This window comes from Lepus europaeus, chromosome 18 (assembly GCF_033115175.1).
Source record: "Lepus europaeus isolate LE1 chromosome 18, mLepTim1.pri, whole genome shotgun sequence".
In the NCBI taxonomy this organism is placed as follows: Eukaryota; Metazoa; Chordata; class Mammalia; order Lagomorpha; family Leporidae; genus Lepus; species Lepus europaeus.
In genome coordinates, this window is record NC_084844.1 from 15322932 (window position 1) to 15343635 (window position 20704).

Here is a 20704-nt window from a genome sequence, read left to right on the forward strand (position 1 = left end):
CATTATGTGTTTATGCTTCTTACTTAAATGATATTACACATACATTTCCTGGGAGCCTACCAATTTGTTAAATTGTGAGATGGCCAACATACTTCTTTGGGAAGAACAGGCCATGCATTTTAGAAGACAGATCAACTTCGCAGCGAAATACTTTCAAAAGGCAGACTATACTGAAATATTAGGATTTTCATATACAGTTAAGATTTTCATATACAGAAAGGAGGTGGAAGGAAAAAAGATTCTAACTTCTTTACTTACCTTGAAAATATGTGCTTTCAGGATGTGATGTCCCAGTTCAATGGTCTGTTGCCGGTTTAGTTTTCCTTCTTGACGGGAAAACCAAAAGGCAAGCAATGTGTGACCACTCCTGCAAGAGAGAGAAGAGACTCATTTTAGAAATTTTAAAACCTTAATTCTGCTTTGGGTGGGGGACTGCTCAGGTCCAGTCATATTTCCAGCAAAATTGTCTCACTCGTCCAATTTGTTGGGGAAGGGTACCTGCTTCTGGGCAAATAGTGAGTACTGAAAAATTCCCATATTTTATCAGTCCTTTACCCAAACCATATATAGGAGTATGCAAAAATGTCCTGTCTAGTTGGCTTACACCCATCCCCCACACAGATTTTCATTTTATTTTCTGTTTCTGAAAGCAACTCTCATTTCACTATGCTTAAATGTCAGTGTTCTTCAGGGATCTCTTTCTTGGACCCATTCTGCTTTTCTCTGGTTTAAGCTCAGCCATCCTCAGAGTCAACACCATCTATATGTCACACGCTTTTCTCTAACCAGACTTCTCAGCCCAAGATCTACTTCCAAATGTCTACTGGATTTCTTTGAGACTTCATAGTACCTCAAACTCAGCGTGTTCTAAATTAGATTAATAATCTCTTCTTAAAGTTAAATCTTCTCTGATTACGACTGCCAAGACTCTATCCTTTCCCTCCAGCTGAGAAGAGTGGCATAGTTCCTTTCTGATGCCATCAGTAGAAGTCACATACACCTCTAGTCCAGTATTTATCATGCTAGATTGAGTTTCCTGAGGGCATTCATTCCCTTATCTCTCCTTGCTAACAAGTCTCCTATCTGTTTATGAAAGAGAAAACTCTTTTATTCTGCCTGCAGGTATTGTCTTATCTGCCTATAATGTCCAGAACTGTCTCTGCTTATATTATGTGGTCAGCTGGTCTGAGGACTAAGCCAACAGGAGGCCGAGGTGTAAAGAACTGCAGAAATATAGAACCCGCGTCCTCACTGTAGTGCATTTGCCCTAATTTTGGACATCTCCCTACATGAAATAACGTATTTTTTTTTATTTAGTCCATTTGAGCTGAATTACTTTACATTTTCCATAGATCCTAACAAAACCTACTGCACATAAAATGCTCAATAAAAATTTTTAGCAAAAAAACTTGGACATTAAAGAAAGGACACTGGATTACCTTTGGATCACATTTGTCATAGCCTTTAAGACTGGATACCTAGACCTGTCTGTCTAATAGCCTGCCAGGGTGGTGGTCAGCAGAGGTTTTAAGCCACTGGTAACTCAATTTTCCATTCCTTTTACTTAGAGTGCAACAGAATAGGAAAATTAAACTATCAACTCAGTTTCAAATTTGATGAATTAATCAAACCACCGAAAAGGTAGAAAGTGAATTTTTGCTGGTGATGATTCCCTGGAAGGAAGCCCAAGATAGATAACTTTCTTTCATATCGAACATAGGCTGCTTAGGTTTAATTTACAGTTACTTTACACAGATATCTGAGACACAATCTTTTTTTCTTTTTTCTTTTTTTTTAAGCTTGGGAATGGGGTAGCTCCCATCTTACATAGGAATAATCTCAGAAAGATTTCATTTTTGTAAGGTTCTAAAAAGAAGTTGTAATCTTTGGCCTCACAGAATTTCTAAATTACTTTGTTTATTTGGATAAGATTAATCTAATGAAAAGGAAGTTATTTAATTGGGAGACTGTCTTAGACAAGTATAGTCTGCACAGAATCACCAACTTATTTTGGACTCACAAAAACCTGGAAATTACTACTGAACTTTTATTTATCCAATGAAAACTCAATTCAGTTGGTAGGCTGTTTTGGCAGAGTATGGGAAACATTTATAAAAGGTTCAGTTCTCAAGTCTTAAAACTGCATCATTGATAACAGTGAAACTACCGTAGTCTCCTTGGTGTAGGAATTATGACTTTACATGCTTCATCCAAGGCTTGTAGCAGTGACTAGAACTCCTGAGTATATGCCTCTGACATACTACCTTCCTTTTACCAGAGGTGGGAAACTTCTTTTATGCCAAGGGCCATTTGGATATTTATAACTTCATCAGCAGGCCATACAAAATGATCAACTGAACAGTTAGCCTGCTGTAGACTTACTGAATTTTGAGTCCCACAGGCAGTGGCCTTGGTAGGGCCAGCCCAAATGATTTTGCAGGGCTCTTCTGGCCAGTAGGCTGGATGTTCCCTTCCTCTGTGTTGGGCAATTAACAAAAACCCATGAGTAGGATCAAGGAAAAAGCTTGTGCCTGCTGTACAAGGAAGTGCATTTTCAGCTTGACACAGAGTTGCCTTTGCCCTGGGATCTTCATTTTAATGCCATAACTGAGAAATCTTGGTAACCTGCATTTCATCCAGCTGCAGACAGTGCCTGCTTCTGTGGTTGCTGCTGATCAGGCACCAAGGAGAACCAGTAAGCCATCGGGTGAAGATAAGATAAAGGTATTGATGCTTGTTCTTTGTGAACCCACCATGTTACATTATCATGAAAGAAGTTCATTGGATCAAAGCTTGTGCTGCTTAGGATACAAAGGGTAATAGCAGTTTACCTACCTTACTCTTCTGATACAACACGGTGCCACTGGTTAACCTAGAGACTGAATGTGTTTTGCTATACTTGTTTATATTGGGAATCTTTTATCATTTGTTCAGTCCTGACTCTTATTCTTTCCGACTTCTACTGTGATGATTCTCTAAGTTTACCAATAGCCTCTTCAATGGCAAATAAAATGGTGAGCTCTTAGCTTTTGACCTTTTTGTTTGTTTCTCTTATTTTCCCCTCCAGCATCAGACCCTATTGACTATCTCCCTTCTTGCAACTCTCTGACATCTGTGACACTACCTGGTACTTTTCCTGTTTCCTTCAGTGATGTAACTTCTATGCCTTATTGCTCATTTACTTTTTTTCTCAGGCAGCTCTCATCGAGTCTCCTGGCTTTAACTTTCACCTCAACTTGAATGACTCCCACAGTGACATCTCAGGCACTGAAATTCAGTTTCACTTCTCTAACTGCTTGCTGGATGTTTCCACCTCCGTGAATGTCAAATGAAACTTGTGAAGTTGGAGCTCCCCTTCAAATAAATCTCCCTATGATTTCTTTTTTTCTTTTTATTGGAAAGGCAGAGTTACAGAGAGGCAGAGAGGCGCAGAGCAGAGAGAGAGAGAGAGAGAGAGAGAGAGAGGTGTGTCTTCCATCAGCTGGTTTACTCCCCAAATGGCTGCAACAGCAAGGGCTGGACCGATCTGAAGCTAGGAGTCTGGAGCTTCTTCTGGGTCTCCCACATGGGTGCTGGGACCCAAGGACATGGGCCATCTTCTGCTGCTTTCCCAGGCGCATTAGCAGGGAGCTGGATTGGAAGCAGAACAGCCAAGACTCCAACCAGCACCCATATGGGATGTTGGCACTGCAGGTGGTGGCTTTACCTGCTATGCCACTGCACCCGTCCCTAGGACTTCTTTATTTTTATAAATATTTTTAGTCACTCAGACATAAAACCTGATAGTTGTTTATCTCCTCTCTTTATGCTTTCTTGCCTGGAGAATTTAAAAAAAATCTTTCTTTTCATTCTATTTTCTATTACCTGTGCACTGGCCTATCCTAACAATCCATGTTGCAGAAACCTGCTCAAAATTCTGAGCAAAGTCCTTGGGTTTATATTTTCTCTGGTACATAATTTAAGCTCCTTAGCATGTTATTCAAAGACCCTCCATAATTTATCTTGTCTGTCTTTACCACCTCATCTTGCAATTTCAATTCCAGAGACAGTAAACTATTTCTAGGATTTCAAACATGCTCTCCCTCTACCTGGAATTCTCTTTCCTGTTTAGTTCAGCAGGAAAACTATGAGTAGGTCTCACTCTTCAAGTCTCAGTGCACACCACGTCCTCTATGAAGTCCATACACTTAAAAGAGTTCCTTCTTTCGTTCCTGTTGTAACTGGCACAAAGCTCTATTATAGCACCCACTGCAAGAACACACTGTTTACATTTCTGTCTTCCCAGTGGACTCTGCTGAGGGTAGAAGTCATGCTTTTTCATATATGTACTCCTCTGTAACAGGAGTAAATATTTACAGAATGAATGAATAATATCTCACAATCCTATACCCTCATGGTTTTCAAAATACTTCAAAATAATTTTTAGACTTTCACAAAACACACTCCTGTAGGTAGAGTAGTAAACATTATGCCTAATAGTAGGTGGAGGATTAACTGAAATTCAGCAAGACTGAGGGAAAGATTGCTGCTCACATGGCTAGGAAGAAACAGAGCTCGGATGAGAACCCAAGTTCTTCTCTAACTTTGTTCTATGGAAACCTATTCTATTACCACACTTACAAATTAGCAACTTGGTTTTTGTTTCTGAGCACATGTGTGTAGAAGATCCACCAATGTAAAGAATAATATATGTACTTGTATGGTAGGAATTCCAGAATTTTTAGCATAACTGAAACCAGCAACCATGAATTTTGACATTTTTTGAGTGGCACTTTGAGAGAGAGCAGCTAAGAAATAAAGTAGAATGAGCCCTAGTGAATGTGACATGGTCTTAGGCATGACTAAACACAACTATGTTTTCCTTCTTTAATTAAACACGATGGTAATAAAATCAACTATAGTATCCATTCAGATGTTCAAATGTGGTCATAAAGACCATGGCAGGCTCAGTGGTGAGGACAGAATTATTTCCAAAGTTCACATGAGATCACTTTGTGATTCAGTTACCCTGCACATTTCCCTGAATGTACAGAACCACCTCTTCATCTCTTAACGTCAAACAGACCTATGTTCAAATCCAAGTTCTACCACTTACAAGCTTTATAGTCTAGGCAAGCTATTTACCCTATAGGACAGGGATTGTAAGAACTCTCTCTCAGGACTGTGGTAAAAATTAAGGGAGACAGGGGCCGGCACTGTGGCGCAGTGGGTTAACGCCCTGGCCTGAAGTGCCAGTATCCCATATAGGCGCCGGTTCTAGTTCGGCTGCTCCTCTTCTGATCCAGCTCTCTGCTATGGCCTGGGAAAGCAGTAGAAGATGGCCCAAAGCTTTGGGCCCCTGCACCCATGTGGGAGACCCAGAAGAAGCTCCTGGCTTCGGATCGGCACAGCTCTGGCAGTAGCTGCCAGTTGGGAAGTGAACCAGCTGATGGAAGACCTCTCTCTGTCTCTACCTCTCTCTGTAACTCTGTCTTTCAAATAAATAAAATAAATCTTAAAAAAATTAAAGGAGACATATTAAATGAATTATGGATTGTTTTTCTATTCTCTGTAGTAACTACCATAGTACTATGCTAAAGGAATGACCACTAGCCATAAATGACTAAATATAAGGAGGAAGACTGTGCTCAAACAGAAAACATAAATCAAAATTTTCAGGAGGAAAGTATGAAGGAATTTAAAAAACTCATGGAAAATGGGATTAAAAGATGCAAATAAAAATTAAAAATTAGAAATTCTGAGGTAGTGTTTAGCACAGCGATTAAGATACTGCTTGGGATCCCTGCACCCTCTATTTGGGATGCTTGGGTTGGTGTGCCACCTCAGCTTCCAACTGAAACTTCCTGCTAATGTAAACCTTGGGAAGTAGGAAATGATGGCTCTAGCACTTGGGCCCTTGCCCTCTACGTGGGAGACGTGGATTGAGTTTCTGTCTTCTGGTTCAGCCTGACTCAGTGCTGGCTGTGGTGGGCATTTGGAGAGTTAACCAGTTGACAAAAGATCTCTATTTGCTTTTCAAATATAAATAAATAAATTTTATTTTCAATATAAAGGACACCAAGGTCAAAATATTTTTGTAAGAGGCGGCAAGATGGCGGAATAGGCAGGAAGCACACTTAGTCCGGGGGGAGAGAAAGTTTAATATAAGTGGAGATACTGCAGGCTCAAGGAAGAGTAGGGGATGAAACAGCAGAGGAAACTCTTCCGGAACTAGTGATTCACAGTGGACCTGCGTGGAGAGCGTGGGAGCCCAAGTTCGGGACACCAGCGGCAGACTCAACGCACCAGCGCTGGAACGCGAGGTGAGCCGAACCTCCATAGCCCGAGATACCAGCGGGCAAGCGGAAAGAGGAGGCTAGAGGGAACGAGGCTTGAAACTCCGTGGGGAAAAGTTCACCAGGCTAACTAGAAGAGAGAGAAAATAAAAAATAAAAAAAGTGACTGATACGGACACAAGTTTCTCTCTCTCCGCTCACCTCTCACAGGCGAGCAAGACAGAGCAGGCGCCATTTTGGACATACATCATAAGCAGGGCGACCTCAGGTCTGCACCAGCCCTGAGCCTAGCAGAAAAACCTGACTCTGTGGGGAGGGGTGAAATAACAGGAGATTAGCATCTAACTTGGCAACCCAGTGGGAGACTGCAGGAGAATTGGAGCCCACACTGAGGGCAGCAGAGATTCCCTGTGTGGTCCTTGGGAAAGAGCTTCCGATCTCTGGCTCCTGTGGGTATATCATTTGCCTGCTAACTACCTCCAATTACGTTCAGCTGTGCGGAATTACTTCCCTTTTAAATCAAAAAAAGAAAGAGAGATTTACCACACCTAACCTGGGAGTGTCATCCTTGACACACCCTCAACCCTGAGGAACCAAACACAGCTCTCAGTCCACACTCATCTCAAGCCTCTAAGGCTCCACTGAAAGCAGACAGTCCACTTAATATAGAGCCATAGTGTAACAAGAAAAAACACCACAGTGAAGAAACCAAATATCTCCAACATGCCAAACAACAAACGCAAAAACCAAGCTAACAAGAACAAGGAAGAAACTATGACGCCCCCAAATGAAAAAGACACCCCAATTCAAGATTATGAAGATGATGAGATCGAAGAAATGCAAGAAGCGGATCTCAAAAAATTGATAAGAACATTAAGAAGTTCTCAAAAACAAATTCTTGAACTACAGAAATCCTTCATGGACAAGATAGAAAATCTCTCTCGTGAAAGTGAAATATTAAGGAGGAATCAAAATGAAATGAAACAACTAGTGGAACAAGAAACTCTGATAGTGACTAGAAATCATAATGAAATGAAGAGTTCAATAGATCAAATGACAAACACATTAGAGAGCCTTAAAAACAGAATGGGCGAAGCAGAAGAGAGAATATCAGACTTAGAAGACAGAGAACAGGAAAGGAAACAGGCAAACCAAAGAAAAGAAGAAGAAATTAGAAATCTAAAAAATATTGTCAGGAATTTACAGGATACTATTAAAAAACCCAACATTCGGGTTCTAGGAGTTCCTGAAGGCATGGAGAGGGAGAAAGGATTAGAAGGCATTTTCAGTGAGATACTAGCAGAAAATTTCCCAGGTTTGGAGAAGGACAGAGGCATCTTAGTACAGGAAGCTTATAGAACCCCTAATAAACATGACCAAAAGAGATCCTCACCACGACATGTTGTAATCAAACTCACCACAGTGAAACATAAAGAAAAGATCCTAAAAGGTGCAAGAGAGAAACGTCGGATCACTCTTAGAGGATCTCCAATTAGACTCACAGCAGACTTCTCATCAGAAACCCTACAAGCTAGAAGGGAATGGCGAGACATAGCCCAGGTACTAAGAGAGAAAAACTGCCAGCCCAGAATACTATATCCTGCAAAGCTCTCATTTGTGAATGAAGGTGAAATTAAGACTTTTCACAGCAAACAGAAACTGAAAGAATTTGTTGCCACTCATCCTGCCCTGCAAAAGATGCTTAAAGATGTGTTACACACAGAAACACAGAAACATGGTCACCAATATGAAAGAAGGTAAAGGAAGGAAACCTCACAGCAAAAGATCACAGGAAGCTCAATTTCTCTTTGACATAGAATTAAACTCTGATGCTCTGTTAAAGCAATGTGTTAAAGTAATCTATTATGTTCTCTTGATGTCTGTTAAATTCTAATTGTTCAAAAACAGCTGAATTTTTATTAAGAGCTCTGGGTTATTTAAATATCTGCTTTTTTCAAAAATTTGAATATCTGCTGCTCATAAAACTAAAGCGTTGTTGGTTCTGTGTTTAGCTGTCCTCCTATAGGTTCCTATGGACTTTTTCCAGCCACTTTTATTGTATTCAGTACTTTGGGATGGCTCTGTAAACAGATGAAGCCAATAATGTATTAACAGTACCAACTGAGAGAAAGTATGGTTAACTGAGGTTACTAAAAAGAAAAAGCAATTCAAATCAATTGGCAATCTACAAAAAGAGTTAAAGATTTTAAAAGCTATTATTAAAATTGATATATTGGTCTATTATGCTATATTATATGTGTGTACATATTGTATGTCCACATGGGGAAATTTTATTAAGAGTTTTATTTTAAATGGCTTATAGATAAGATTGTCCATAAATTTAAGCTGCTAAAATCAATCAAAGATACATTTTAATTTGTGGGACCTGAATCTGTGTATCATATGTTTTAGACTTGTTGGTAGAAAGAAACTAAAAACATTTTAGATAGTTGTGCTTAAGTTTACTGGCTAAACAAACTACACCATGTTAGATATTTAAGAGGTGTTTTCAAATACATGATTCTTAAAATTTATAGAAGGCATTGGACCTTCTGGTAAATGTTTTCTTAAGTTGTTATCTAATGGTTGAAACGGTTTGCTAAGTATTCATGTGATATTGCTATTGTCAGCAAGCGATCTAGGACTTGCTCCCTCATTTCTCTATTCTAAGCCCAACTTGTTCTTTCATTTCTCTATTCTCTTCAAGGTAGGAAACTAATTCTATTATGAAGGAATCTGTAGGATGCACAATTTAATCTTTAGACCTTATAAAAGAGATGGCTAACATTTTTCTGCAATAGCATAGCCAAAATAAGAACTCAAATAATAATCTCATAGCTAGATTCACTTCGCCATCAGCGAAGTATACAGTAAGTAGAAAAAACCTCCCTTTCAGACCAAAGGGAAAGAAAGTTTTAAAGTGAGAATATAATTTTCCTCATGGGCATTGTCTACCTTAGAAAAACTACTACAGAACATGCCTGTGACTATAGACTTGTAGTTCAGGCCACCGAAGATTAGAGATGGGACACGGGCACTCCCTTGACTTGCATCCTCTGGTCTGCTTTAACACAAACCAGGAGGAAAAGAAAGCTCGGCATCAGAAGCAATGGGTGGCAGGCCTATTAATGGCTGATCTGTACAGTGATCTGCCCTCAAGGAGACCCAACAGGCCAGTCCACTGCAGTGGCTTTCAATGTGGTAAGCCTGGGCTTCAGCAGAAGTCAGCTTGTGAAGAGCCCTGGCAGCACTGCCAAGAGTTGGATCACTGGAAATGGACCTGCCCTGGAGTCGAAGGATGCCCAGGTCAGAGCCACAGATCTTATTGGCTCTAAGCTGAAAAGCCCTTCACTCAGCCCAACTTCCAAAGTGACCACTGCAGCTGAGGGTATGGTCAAGTAGGGTCAGCAACATTGCAGGCAGAACTGTAAATTTCTTGTTAGAGATGCCACCTGCCTTTACCTGGCCAGCACTCCTCCCAGGCCAGCCAAGTAATGAAAGTCAACAGAGTGCCTTCCCCTAGGAGGTTCACACCTCCCTTAGGATATACCCCATGTGAAGAGATAGATAGGTCTGGGCCTCTGAATTTACAAGGCCTAAAGCCCACCAGATTATTATCAAGCCCCTTCTATCAGGTTCTATTTGCCTCTCAATCAGAAAACTTAATTGTAGCTTAGACAGCACCTTTCTTAGCTCCTCTAATCTGTCCTTTGTTCTAGGCCCTGTCCTTTGTGTCTAGGCTCTGTCCTTTGTTCTAGGCCCTGTCTAGTGCACTTGGGCCTCATTCCTTTGTAATCATAACCTCTACTCTACCACCAATGGCTCTACTCCCAACCTGTGTGTACTGATGGTCCTCTTCCCCACTTAATGCTGTATAATTGTTCAAACCTGGTAAATGCCACTCTTAGGATCATTGGTTACTATCCTCACTCTGTCTTTTATGACCTTGTCTAAATATGATCAGAGTCAGTGAACTTGGAAGGCTTCCATAGCCTTGGCAACTCATGACGACAGCCTAGGATGGTTACTGGCGCCATAAACTAGAGTGTCAATTTGTTGGGTCAACAACAGGAGCCACTGTGCACTTGCTCCTCATGTGGGATCTCTGTCCTTAATGTGCTGTACATTGTGATTTAATGCTATAACTAGTACTCAAACAGTATGTTTCACTTTGTGTTTCTATGTGGGTGCAAACTGTTGAAATCTTTATACTAAATTGATCTTCTGTATATAAAGAGAATTGAAAATGAATCTTGATGCAAATGGAAGGGGAGAGGGAGCGGGAGGGGGGAGGGTTGGGGGTGGGAGGGAAGTTATTGGGGGGGGGAAGCCATTGTAATCCATAAGCTGTACACTGGAAATTTATATTCATTAAATAAAAGTTAAAAAAAAATATTTTTGTAAGCAATGATACCAGCCATTTAGTTCATCCCTAAAGAACTCTCTTGATAACTTAACCATGTCAATACAGTCTTCTGTACATTAACTGAAAAAAAAAAATGGGTGCCCTTAAAAGAGTTTTTAAGATTAGAAAACAAAAAGAAAAGAGGAGGAGTCAAATCAGGACTATAAGGTAGAGGCCTAATGATTTCCCACTGCAACTCTTGCCAAAATGCCCTTGATGAGAAGAATGAGCCAGGGCACCGTGGTGGTGGAGATGGACTCTCTGGAGAAGCTCTCCCAGGTGCTCTTCTTCTAAAGCTTTTACCAACTCTCTCAAAACACTCTTCTAAAAAGCAGGTGTTACTGTTCTTTGACACTGCAGAAAGTCATCAAACAAGGCACAAACAAACAAACAGGAATCAAGTCAGTTAGCGGGAAGCTGGAATTGGAAGTGGAGCCCTGAGCATCCCAAAAAACTGTTGCCATGACCTTTGCTCTAAACTGGTCTGCCGGGGTTTGACTGAATCACTTCTTCTTGTTTGCCATTTCTTTGATTGTGCTTTGTCTTCAGGATGATACTGGGAACGCCATATTTCATTTCCTGTTAAAATTCTTCAAAGAAACTCTTCAGTATGTACATCCTACTTATTGAAAATTTCCACTGAAAGCTCTACTCTTGTCTGCAGCTGATCTGGGGGCAACAATTTTATTGCTGGACTGATTTAATGATTTACTTACTTATCTTGAAAGAGTTACAGAGAGAGAGAGGAAGAGACAGAAAGAGAGATCCTCCATCTGCTGGTTCACTTACCAGATGGGTGCAATGGCCAGCACAGGGCCAGGCCAAAGCCAGGAGCCAGGTGCTTCATTTGGGTCTCCCATGTGGGTGCAGGGGGCCAAGGACTTGGGTCAACTTCTGCTGCTTTCCCAGGCCCATTAATAGGGAGCTGGATTGGAAGTGAAGTGGCCAGGACACAAACTGGCACCCTTATGGGATGCTGGTATTGCAGACGGTGTCTTAATGTGTTGCACCACAACACAGTCAACACAGTCTCCTCATTTTTCTCCTTCCTTCCTTCCTTCCTTCTCTCCCTCCCTCTCTTCCTTCTTTCTTTCTTCCTTTCCTTCTTTCTCTTCCTTCCTTCCTTTCATTCTTTCTCTCTCTCTCTCTTTCTCTTTCTCTCTTTTAAAGTTTTATTCATTTATCTGAGGGGAAGAGTTACACAGAGAAAGATCTTCCATCTGCTGGTTCACTCCCCAAATGGCTGCAACAGCTGGAGCTGGGCTGATCTGAAGCCAGCAGCCAGGAACCCCATCCAGGTCTCCCACATGGGAGCAGGGACCGAAGCACCTGGACCATCTTCCACTGCTTTCCCAGTCCATTAGCAGGGAGCTGGATCAGAAGAGGAGCAGCCTGGACACAAATTGGCACCTATATGGGATGCTGGTGTCACAGGTGGAAGCTTAACCTACTACGCCACAGTGCCACCCCCTCCCCTTTTTCTTTAAAATTGTTTTCACTAATATAAAGAGAACATATTACAAATAGTTAATAGATACAAGTCCAAGACTATAGTGATACTTTCTTCTTTTCCTCCCTCCTCCCTTTTTTAAACTTTTGTGTTAACATATTTTTAATTTATAATCATAGGCTTAGTGAACCACTGAATAGAGATTAACAAATTAAAAGTAGAAAGACCACTACTGTTCAACAGGCATATAGACAACAGCTACAGACAACAATCAAGTCCCAAGATGTCAATTTCCTTCATACATGTTAAGTTTTAAAAATTTTTTATATTCTACACATTAGCTACCACAAATCAGAGAAAATGTGATATTTGTCTTTTGGGGTCTGGTTTATTTCACCAAGCGTAATAGTCTCCAACTGCATCCATTTTGTTGCAAAAGACAGGGGCCTACGCCGTGGTTTAGTAAGTTAAGCCTCTGTCTGCGGCACTGGCATCCCATATGGGCACTGGTTTGTGTCCTGGCTGCTCCTCTTCTGATCCAGCTCTCTGCTAATGGCCTGGGAAAGAAGATGACACAAGTGCTTTGGCCCCTGCACCCACGTGGGAGACCTGGAGGAAGCTCCTGGCTTCAGATCGGCCCACCCTGCGGCCATTTGGGGAGTGGACCAGAGGATGGAAGACCTCTCTCTCTCTCTCTCTCTCTCTCTTTCTCTGTCTTCCTTTGTTAACTCTGCCTCTCCAATAAATTAAAAAAAAAATCTCTTTTTAAAAAAGACAGGATTTCATTCCTTTTCTGGCTGAGCAGTGTTCTATCATGTATATATACCACATTTTCTTTATCTTATTGTCTGCTGATGGACATCTGGGTTGATTCTGTATCTTAGCTGTTGTGAATTGAGCAGCTAAAAACATGGGGTTAAATAATGCTTTCATAAGCTGGCTTCATTTCCTTTGGGTATATTCCCAGGACTGTAGGAAGTGGCTTTATGTTGTCCTTCTGACAGCTGGGTTTCTAGACCTCTTCATCTGTTACCTTTATCTTCTATCTTCAATCTCCTACTCATGTTATTTGCCCATTCCCTAATGTCTACAAACATGGTCAAGTCTTTCCCTTACTTCAGTGATAAAATTATGGGAAGTATATGTGATTATAGTCTATCAGTGGTCTTCACTTTTTCATTTCACATTTAGTTTTTGACTTACACAAATTCTGGCTTCTGTCGCCTACCATTCTACTCAAAGGATTCTGGCAAAAGCCATAGTCATCCTCTTAATGTTTTGTTTTCACAGAACAAGATATTGGTGAGCTTTTTTTCTTTGAAACTACCTTCTCCTTTGATTTCCATGGCCTCACTTTCTCTTGTTTCTCATTCTAACCATAATTGTAATTTAAAATTAATTGGCATGTCATCCTACTCTGGCACTTGAATATAATTATTTTTTCTATGCTTCTAAAAGTTCTGCTTATATTCTTGGGTGATCTTGTTTAATGCTATGGCTTTATTTGCTAATGACTCACAAATCTATAGCCTCATACTCTGATATTTCTCTCAAATTCTTAAATATATTCTATGTATATTTTCTTGCAGGCAATTCATTATGAAAATGTCCAAAATAGGACTCATTTTCTCCTCATAAAATGATTATTCCTCCTGCTTTTTCTCAGACTAGAACCCCTCCACCATTCATAAAGTTCTGTGCTGGATAGTAACATCACTATTTTCCATCATTCAAGATAAACTAGGAAAACATCTCTGATACCTCCATCCTTAATTTCCATACATAAAATAAGATCAACTACTTTTGAGTATCTCCAAAATGTTACTCCCTGATATATCCTCTTCTCTATTCTCATGTTATGGGTTTTAGCATTTTCCACCCATACTACTGCTATAAACTTCATAGATAGTATTCCAACTACAGTCTTTTTTCTTCAAGTCTTCTATCCACTACTTTTCAGAGCTATCTTTCACACCATCAGAATTACCTGAACACTGTTTACACTTCTCAAAAAATTATAGAGGCTCCCTGTTATCTACAGAATAAACTGTAAAGTCTTAAACATGACATCAGAGCCTTTCCCCTTAGTAACACCTCCCATTATTCTCTTTCTGACATACTTTTTCTGCACCCTTCAAGGCTGATCCCAATATCATTTCTTCTGTAAGGTATTTCTTTTTTGTCTGGTTTCCTGTGGTACTTTGCATTAGAGCACTATTGTTGGCTGCTATGAATCTGACTTTCCTTTAGAGGGTAATGGTTTTAGTGTTGGGGGTATCTCATTAACCTAATTTCCTCAAGTGGTTGGTTAGCACAGTCCTTCGCATAGAAGAACAGTTCAATAAATGTTTCACTAGTGAATAAAGCTAAACAGATGGGCACAAAGAAGAGAGCATGGAGACTTCCAGATTCATTTTTCAATTTGCTCCCCAAGCTAGCCTTGAATTTGCAGGTATTTCTGTTGCCAATCTATGACTGTGATTCAAATACCAAGAACAGATTGGCAATCCCAGTCTTTTCATCTCCATCTTAAAAATTCTGTCTAAAGTGAAGTCTGTGGCTTACAGTGTGTTTATTGCAATCCATTCTTAGTAAATGATACCTGCACATCTTTGCAAAAATTCTTTCTTCCATCTTTAGCCTATCAGTCAGTAACTATTTTGGCATTTTCCTTTCACAATTTTCTCTTGGAAACTAAGTTCAAAATATGTTTCTAGTCACCTTTGGCTACTGTTTCATGTTCAAAGTGGAAATAAAAGCCTAATGAAAGTAAATTAAAAGTAGTAGAATACTCTAAGTATGCCCAGGATTCCTACCTTTGTAGAAATGGGTGGAGTAGTCTTATTTCTTCATAAACACAGAATGGGGATGGAACTCTGCCACTTTTCCTATTTTGTTTCATGTAATTCTTACAGCTTTTCTGTTCTACAATGCATCATTAACCCTAGGAAAATAGACATCTCTCCTCTGTCCTGACAATGAAGTCTTTAGGCAGTAGGCCTGGTTTCATGAGGCAGAAGAGCTAAGACTCCACTGAACTGTTGTAGTCTGAAACACCAACAGTAGGCATGAGATTTATCACTTCTCTTCTCCTCTTCCATGTGTCTCAGCTCTTTGTTCATACCTCTAGCACAGTACTCTGGATTGAATTATGGCTATATAAAAATACCTCTGTTAAAACCACTAACCTGCAAACTCTGGTAGACAGATCCATCTTACATTTGTCTCCCCTGTAGTGCTTAACACAGAGCCTCGAATATATTACTTAATAAAGTTCATCAAATGCTTGATGCCATGTACTTCTGTACTTACTGCTAGGCATGGTAGGAGAAAAGAGAATGAATAATAGATACTACATGTTGAATTATAAGAAGATTTTCTCAAATATTTTAAGTTGTAAGCTTAAAAGCAGTACCACTTATCACTCTTTTGTTCATTCATCCTTAAAAATTGACTATGATCTACTAGGAATCACTAGGAAGACAAAGGTGAAGAAGGTAAGAAAGGTTCTTGTCCTCATTGAACTCTGGAGGGAAAGTGGACAATAAACAAATAAATAATAAATTGTGACAACTGTTAGAAAGAAAGTAAATAGGTTGCTATGATCAAAGTAAAAAGGAGGAGGTACTTATTTAGACAAGGTGACAAGGAAAAGTCTTCCTAGGGAGGTAGTGTTTAAACTGTGATCTTAAGAAACAAACAGTGCTCTTGCTACATGGTGAGTGAGGCACTGAGCTCCAGATGGCAGGCATTGTTAAACACTAAGGCCCAGAGGTGGGAAAGACCAAATTCTAGGAACTGGCAAAAAATTATGAATAAAAGGGAGAACAAATGACCTCAATTTAGAGAAGTATGTAAAACTATCTCTGTAAATATATGTTCTGAAGAACCTGGTTTTGGTTTTATTCTATTCACAAGAAAAAAAGACATCTAAGGATTTACAGGAGGAGGTTACAAGGCGGAGTTTGTCTTTAAAATATCATTCTGGCTGCTGGTGGAGAATGGATTGGAGGAGAGCAAGAGGAGAGACCCACCGGGGGCTAAAGTAACTCATGTGACAGCCCAACATGTGGTCAGCAGAGATGGAAATAAAAGATAGATACTTATAAGTAAAATTTGGGTGGAGAACCAAGTGGATTTGCTTATGGCTGTGGTAAATCTACATCTCACAGCCATGGGTTCTTATGGTTAAGAGGATAGAAAGGTGTGTTGATTTTAACTACACGGGAGCTCTGTTTTTAAAAGTCTCTAGAGACGGCTGAGTGAACTCCATTCACAAAAAGATGTGCTGACAGGTCCCAATAAGCTGACAATACCTCCTTCTGACTGCTCTGCCTTCAGTCTGGCTTGACAACCTGGTGATACCTGTGGAAGTCTTATCTTTTGATTCAGTCAGTGTTGCTTCAGAAACTCACCAACTGGAGAACAAATTAGGCGCAGCTTCCTATAGTCCTCTCCATACCCAAACCTTCTCTAACCATCTGCCTTACTTCTCCATTTTGAGCATTTTAGATGAACTTACTTGAACTATATTTGTTATACTTAATATGCCTACTTTAAAAAAGGCTATTTATGTATATTTAGGCATATAAAGTATTGCCTTTAGTGGCAAAATCAAACACCACAGAAGAATACAAGTCTCTTTTGTTTCTTTACTAATTGGCTCTCCTGCTTAAATGTTTCATGAATGGAAAAATGCTAAGCATTATGCTTGCCAAGTCATAAAGTGACACTCTCTCCATCTTATAAGCAGAACTATTTCTCTGTATATGTACTGACAGCAAATTTCTCATGAGTTTTTATGACAGTAACAAGTAGTTTTTAGTTTAAGCTAGGCTTGGAGAAGAATTTTTTTTCTCCAAAGATTATTTATTTATTTGAAAGAGAGAGCAACATACAGAGAGGGACACACACACACATGCACATAGTGAGAAAAAGAGAGAGAGAAAGAGAGAGAGATATCTCCCATTTACTGGTTCACTCCTCAAACAGCTACAACAATCAGGTCTGGGCCAGATCGAAGCCTGCAGCCAGTAACTCCACGCTGTTCTCTACATGGGTGCAGGGGCCCACACACTTGGGCCATCATCTGCTGCCTTTCCAGGCACCTTAGCAGGAAGCTGGATAGGAAGCAGAGAAGCTGGGTCTTGAATCAGCACTCTGATAGGAGATGCCAGAGTGTTATGCAGAGTAACAAACAGCAGCTTAAGCTGCTGCATCACACGCTGGCCCTGGGAAGAATTCTGCTTTATAGCTTCCTCCAAATTTCAGTTTGGATTAGGAAAGGAAAAAGGAAAGTGTTGTTTCAGCACATCTTCTGCTTATTTGGCTGTTTTAAAGATGGGGATAGTTTGCCCATTTCACTAATAGGTGTAGATTCCATGATTTCTGCTGGGAGAAAACAAATTTGTAATGTTGAAAAACATTCATGCATTGGCAAACTGGACATATTCCAAAATACACTTCAGATTTCATGTAATTTCTCCCTTGTATAATATCACAAAACCATGACTTTGGGTCACTAGCCAGAAAGTTTGGTTGTGAGTCTTAACCTTCTTGATGTCAACAGAAGGTTAGAAGCCAGATTAAAAAATATGGAACAAATATTCATTGGAAAATTAAATATCCAATATTTCAGATAAATGAAATCTCTTCCTGGAAATCATACATCTAAACCTTGACATCAGAAGACTGATTTCCACTTAGTTGTAGACAGAAAAGTATTACAAGTGAAAGAAATACAGTCCCTGAAAAGTGATTAAAAAGCTAGGTTTCCAGTGAGTTAACGTCAACTACTTAATAGTTGTTTCAGTAAAAGATACTGGTATACCTTTCTTTTGCTTTAATGCTACCATTCTTCCTAAGGGCTGATTAAGTTCCAAGAGCCATCCTTTTTTTCTTCCCATGCCTCATCATTTCCCTGAATTTTCTCCTAATGCTTTTAGAATGCAGAACCAATCCCCCAAGTTAAGAGTGTATTATGGGCCGGCGCCGTGGCTTAACAGGCTAATCCTCCGCCTTGCGGCGCCGGCACACCGGGTTCTAGTCCTGGTTGGGGCACCGGATTCTATCCCGATTGCCCCTCTTCTAGGCCAGCTCTCTGCTATGGCCAGGGAGTGCAGTGGAGGATGGCCCAAGTCCTTGGGCCCTGCACCCGCATGGGAGACCAGGAGAAGCACCTGGCTCCTGCCTTCGGATCAGCACGATGCGCAGGCTGCAGTGGCCATTTGAGGGTGAACCAACGGCAAAAAGGAAGACCTTTCTCTCTGTCTCTCTCTCTATCCACTCTGCCTGTCAAAAAAAAAAAAAAAAGTGTATTACGGGAAGCTACAATAGCTATCAGGAGCAGTGACCTGAGTTTCTTTTTCAGTGAGGGTAGGGTTAAATGTCATACTGCTGGAGGCTAATGCTTGGCTAAAATAAATAAATAAATGAATGAATAAATAAAATAAAACAAACCAAGTAAAATCACCACAGTGTGTAATTCATCATTTTGTGATCATTTCAGATCCATTCTACAAAAAGCAAGGTTATACAGGCCACTGGAATAGTTAATTTCCATTTAGGGAAGGAGGTCCTCCTTTTCCCTTAGACAAACTAACTTCCTTCCTTCCTTCCTTCCTACCTTCCTTCCTTCCTTCCTTCCTTCCTTCCTTCTTTCTTTGACAGGCAGAGTGGACAGTGTGAGAGAGAGACAGAGAGAAAGGTCTTCCTTTCCCATTGGTTCACCCCACAATGGCCGCTGCGGCCAGTGTGCTGCGGCTGGCACACTGCGCTGATCCGAAGGCAGGAGCCAGGTGGCCCTCCTGGTCTCAAATGAGGGTGCAGGGCCCAAGGACTTGGGCCATCCTCCACTGCACCCCCCCCGGGGCCACAGCAGAGAGCTGGACAGGAAGAGGAGCGACAGGGACAGAATCCGGCGCCCCTACCGGGACTAGAACCCAGGGTGCTGGTGCCACAGGCAGAAGATTAGCCTAGTGAGCCGCGGTGCCGGCCAAACTGTCTCTTTTTTGACATCCTAGTCTGTGACAGAGATTTTGGAATATTTGGTCTCTGATATGTAATTCACTAACATATGGCCACATAAATTAGGAAAAATCTCAAGAAAACATTTATCATACACAATTGATTCTGGTCTTAAATAATCAAGTAGGTACTCAACTATTCTCATAGTTATAGGTAGGCCCTCCACGGCCTTCTCCATCAGCCCTAAATTTCCACTATCAAAGTCACCAATCAGGTGGAGCTTGATTTCTCTCGAATGCTTTATGTAAAATGTACAAGTTGCCTCAAATGAATCTGCTCTATCCCTACCAGCGTAAAAGACTATAACTCATTTCTTTCTGTGACAATTATATGTCTATGCAACATTAAGTCATTCTTTCTAGCATCTCAGTTCCATGTCCACATTCTAAGACAAAATGCAGTCTGATATTAAAGTAAACAAAACTATAGCACTACAGCTATAGCACTGGCCTCTGGCTTTGCTATCTCCTCTCCAGTGTCATCCTCAGATTTCTGACTCTTCAGTACGGATAAAAGCTACCTTCTTGGGCAAACTGTTTCTGACAAAGATCAACTACTTTCTAGCACCAGCAGAATACACATGTCTGTATCTAATTCCCTATAAGGTCATAAGTTTACAGTAAACAACTGAGTGTTGAAAGCCCAGGAAAATGAACTAAAAGTTGCTTCTGAAAGTGCCCCCGACATAATTCAGTGGTGGTCTGGCTGCACTGGACCTCAGCTTTCAGTCCCGTAAGATGTCCCAAGACGGGACAGCAGATCAGCTGGCAGTGGTATCACAGCGTTTATTGGGCAATTCCAAAACTGCCTCTTTCTAAACAGGTGGCTGCCTACCCTGTGTAGTGAGGAGCAACCTCAGAACTAATAGGATTTATAGTAGAACCCTGTACCCTTGGTTTCACTTTCTATGGTTTCAGTTACCCATGGGCAACTGTGGTCTGGAAATATCAAATGGAAAATTCCAGAAATAAACACTACATAAGTTTTAAATTGCACACTTTCCTGAGTATGAGAAGTGTGATGAAATCTCAGGTCATCCCACGCTGTCCCACCTGGGACATGAATCATCCCTTTGTCCAGTGTTCCACACTGTATATACTACCCACCCGTAAGTCACTTAGTAGCTCTACTGGTTATCAGTTCAACTGTTGAGGTAGTGCAGTGTTAGTGTCCCAGTAACTAGTATTTTACTTAATAATGGCCCCAAAGTGCAAGAATAGTGACGCTGGCAATTTAAATTTGCCAAAAAAAGAAAAAAGCAATGAACTGCTTCTTTTAAGTGAAAAGGTGAAAATACAGTAAGATATTTTGAGACAGACACTATATGAATAGTCACATAACTTTTATTTAGTATATGGTTATAACTGTTCTATTATTAGTTACTGTTGCTAGTCGTTTATTTTGCCTGATTTACATATTAAACTTTATTATAGGTTTGTATGAGAGAAGTTCAAAGAGTTAGTGGAAAAATGGAATTAGGAGCCAGTGTTGTGGTGTAGCAGGTAAAATTGCTGCCTGTGATGCTGGCATCCCATATGGGGACCAGTT

The 20704-nt window shown here is 40.5% G+C and overlaps 1 protein-coding gene across 15 annotated transcripts in view; it reads right to left on the reverse strand.

Annotated features, from left to right (window-relative positions):
* Positions 1–20704, reverse strand: part of TANC2 (tetratricopeptide repeat, ankyrin repeat and coiled-coil containing 2) — a 449007-nt gene that overhangs the window by 47247 nt on the left and 381056 nt on the right. For all 15 annotated transcript variants that reach the window (XR_009868432.1, XR_009868431.1, XR_009868430.1 and 12 more), the window contains one exon: positions 259–367. Coding sequence is in view for 12 of the 15 variants with exons in the window: in XM_062215498.1 (XP_062071482.1) it covers positions 259–367 (109 nt within the window). In the remaining 3 variants the exon portion in view is untranslated. The remainder of the gene's footprint in view (positions 1–258; positions 368–20704) is intronic.